Consider the following 2,381-nt stretch of genomic DNA (forward strand, 5'->3'; position numbering starts at 1 on the left):
TATATATATAAATATATATATATGAGTGTATTTTGATAAGCTTAAGAGTTTGGGGAGTAGCAACAATTACTGATGAGACAAGGATGAAGAAGAAGAGGTGTTCAGTGTTTGTGTAGTAGTAGTAGTAGTAGTAGTAATACTAGTACAAGAAATTATGTGTATAGTGGTCATCAGAAACAAGCAGTTAAATCTTAATCGACCCGGTAAAAACAGCAGCCAAACCTCCCTCAGTCTGTCTTAGAAACGGAAGGACACACTGTACAGTAGAGTCATCGATCTTCGAATTCCACTCACATGTCGGATGCGTTATAGGAATATAAATTGACCTAAGAATATTTTGGTATATATGTGAATAAGAAGATGTTTATTGATGGAAAGTCTTTGATCGTCGGTACACCCGAAAGGGGCTGACCTGGAACTAATGAATTTCATCTCAACCTGCTAGATTAGATATAGCAGTCAAATCTTCCTCATATATCATACTCAACCATTTTAAGGATATACACGAGATAATGGTGTAGTCCTAGATATGCTATTAATAAAACACAGGGTGATCGTAATCATTATGTCTTTGATAAGGTCTGTCCACACAATCAAAGCTAACCAAATGCTAAACAAGAATTAATAATACTTAACGTGGTAGAAATAGCAGGATAATATACCTCAATTCACATCCTACCATTTTTAAGTATCCGAGTACATGGAGTGCTAGATACAGCCATTCATGAACAAAATACACAGGATGGTCACAGCTGACCTGAGGTTAAATAACAATAAAAATCTACAAGTATAATTACAACATTAAGTGTTGTTGCCGGCAGAAACTCTTGTCCGTGTCTCTGTCTCTCTCTCTCCGGCACACGGTCCTCTCACTACAAAGATATTTACTGCAAAGAACAAAATATACAAACATACAGGAGGTAAAAGCGAAGGTAAAAAGGATACTAATTATTAGCAATTTGGTACCTATGTCGAAAGCAGCGACCTCTCCTTCCAGTTTCTCGTTATAAACGGTGGTGCAAGAAATCCGGCTTCCAACAATGAAACATTCACTGTCCGCCATATTTTGATACAGCTTCATTTTCACCTTAGTGAAGACGGTTTCAGGCAGTGAATAAAAAAAAAAATACATATCAAATTCAAAAGTTTATTGCAGGCTCAAAAAATTTCATAACTATTACAGTAGCAAAAATTTTCGAAATTGTTTCCAGCATCTATAAGCATTTAAGAAAAATAAAATAAATTTCTACCAAATAATAATTTAGATTATTTGCATGCAGAAGAAAAAGGGGAGAAAATGAAGTACAGCATTGTTAAAATACGGAAGATTAAAAGGGTAATAATTTGTATGCCGTGAAGTAAATGACGAAATTACATTTCTATCATTTTTAACGATTTATGTGAAAATTTAATAAAGAATTTTAAGCATAGCATTTATCCTCTGAAATAAATCTGGATAGTAATAAAGTATAAATTAAAAGAAAAAGGTAATTACAAGATGTATGTTATGTCATTCCGTAATTTGCTTCTGTAGGCGTTAAGCTTTGATGCACCATACCTTAATTTTTCAAGAGGTGGGGAACCGATAGAGTAATGTTTTATAATATAATCATTTTATTATCCAGAAAAGCATTAACTTTATGCAATATTTAAGAAGTAATTTTTTTAATTTCCCAAGGAAATTGTGATTTATATTTAATGAATCGGGAAATGATTCGAAGCTAGAAAACTCAGAATGGAGCTCATCACGTAAAACGTGGTTACAGAGCACCATGTGGACACGAATAACAAACATGGACTTTGCTTTGCCACTTGTGATTAGAAACCAAGTTGAGGGTGAGTAGTCGCTCCATACATCCGTTATGTATGTACCTGATTGCTTGCGTGTCGTGATCAAGTTACCCTTAATTGCGATTCAATTCTAAAGGTATTTAATTTAACTTTATATATTAATGTTTACCTTTCAATCACAGTAAATATATATGTATATATATATAGTATATACACATATAATTAAATATACATACCCACATTTTGTATTACAGGTTGTTGAGTGAAGATGTATTTAAAAAAAACGAATTCAGTGTTGGGAATGAAGAACTAAAAATTAAAGCCTAATTAATTGATAATTACAAATATATTTTCTTTCTAACCATTATATATTTATCGAAAGTTCATTCTTCCAACTAATCTTTTACCATTTCTACTCACTAAATACTAATTATCTCCTTTAGCTGTTACCATGTTAAAAGTTGCTTGCTTTTTTTTTTTAATGAACTTTACCCTCTACATTATTTTGTGCTATCGTTATTAAAAATATGTATATATTTCTCTACTTTCTTTAACAATAACTTTCTCTTCTTTTTTTTTTTTTTTTTTTT

At 31.8% G+C, this 2,381-nt stretch overlaps 1 protein-coding gene across 1 annotated transcript in view; it reads right to left on the reverse strand.

Moving 5' to 3' along the window:
- LOC106869836 (protein LSM12) overlaps window positions 1-2,090 on the reverse strand; it is a 24,134-nt gene extending 22,044 nt beyond the window's left edge. The window contains exons 1-2 of the mRNA XM_014915737.2: window positions 2,028-2,090; window positions 946-1,087 (exon numbers count right to left, since the gene is read on the reverse strand). Of these exons, the coding sequence (XP_014771223.1) occupies window positions 946-1,087; window positions 2,028-2,033 (148 nt within the window). The 5' untranslated portion in view covers window positions 2,034-2,090. The remainder of the gene's footprint in view (window positions 1-945; window positions 1,088-2,027) is intronic.
- Window positions 2,091-2,381: the final 291 nt, after the last annotated feature.

Source organism: Octopus bimaculoides, chromosome 9 (assembly GCF_001194135.2).
Source record: "Octopus bimaculoides isolate UCB-OBI-ISO-001 chromosome 9, ASM119413v2, whole genome shotgun sequence".
NCBI lineage: Eukaryota > Metazoa > Mollusca > Cephalopoda > Octopoda > Octopodidae > Octopus > Octopus bimaculoides.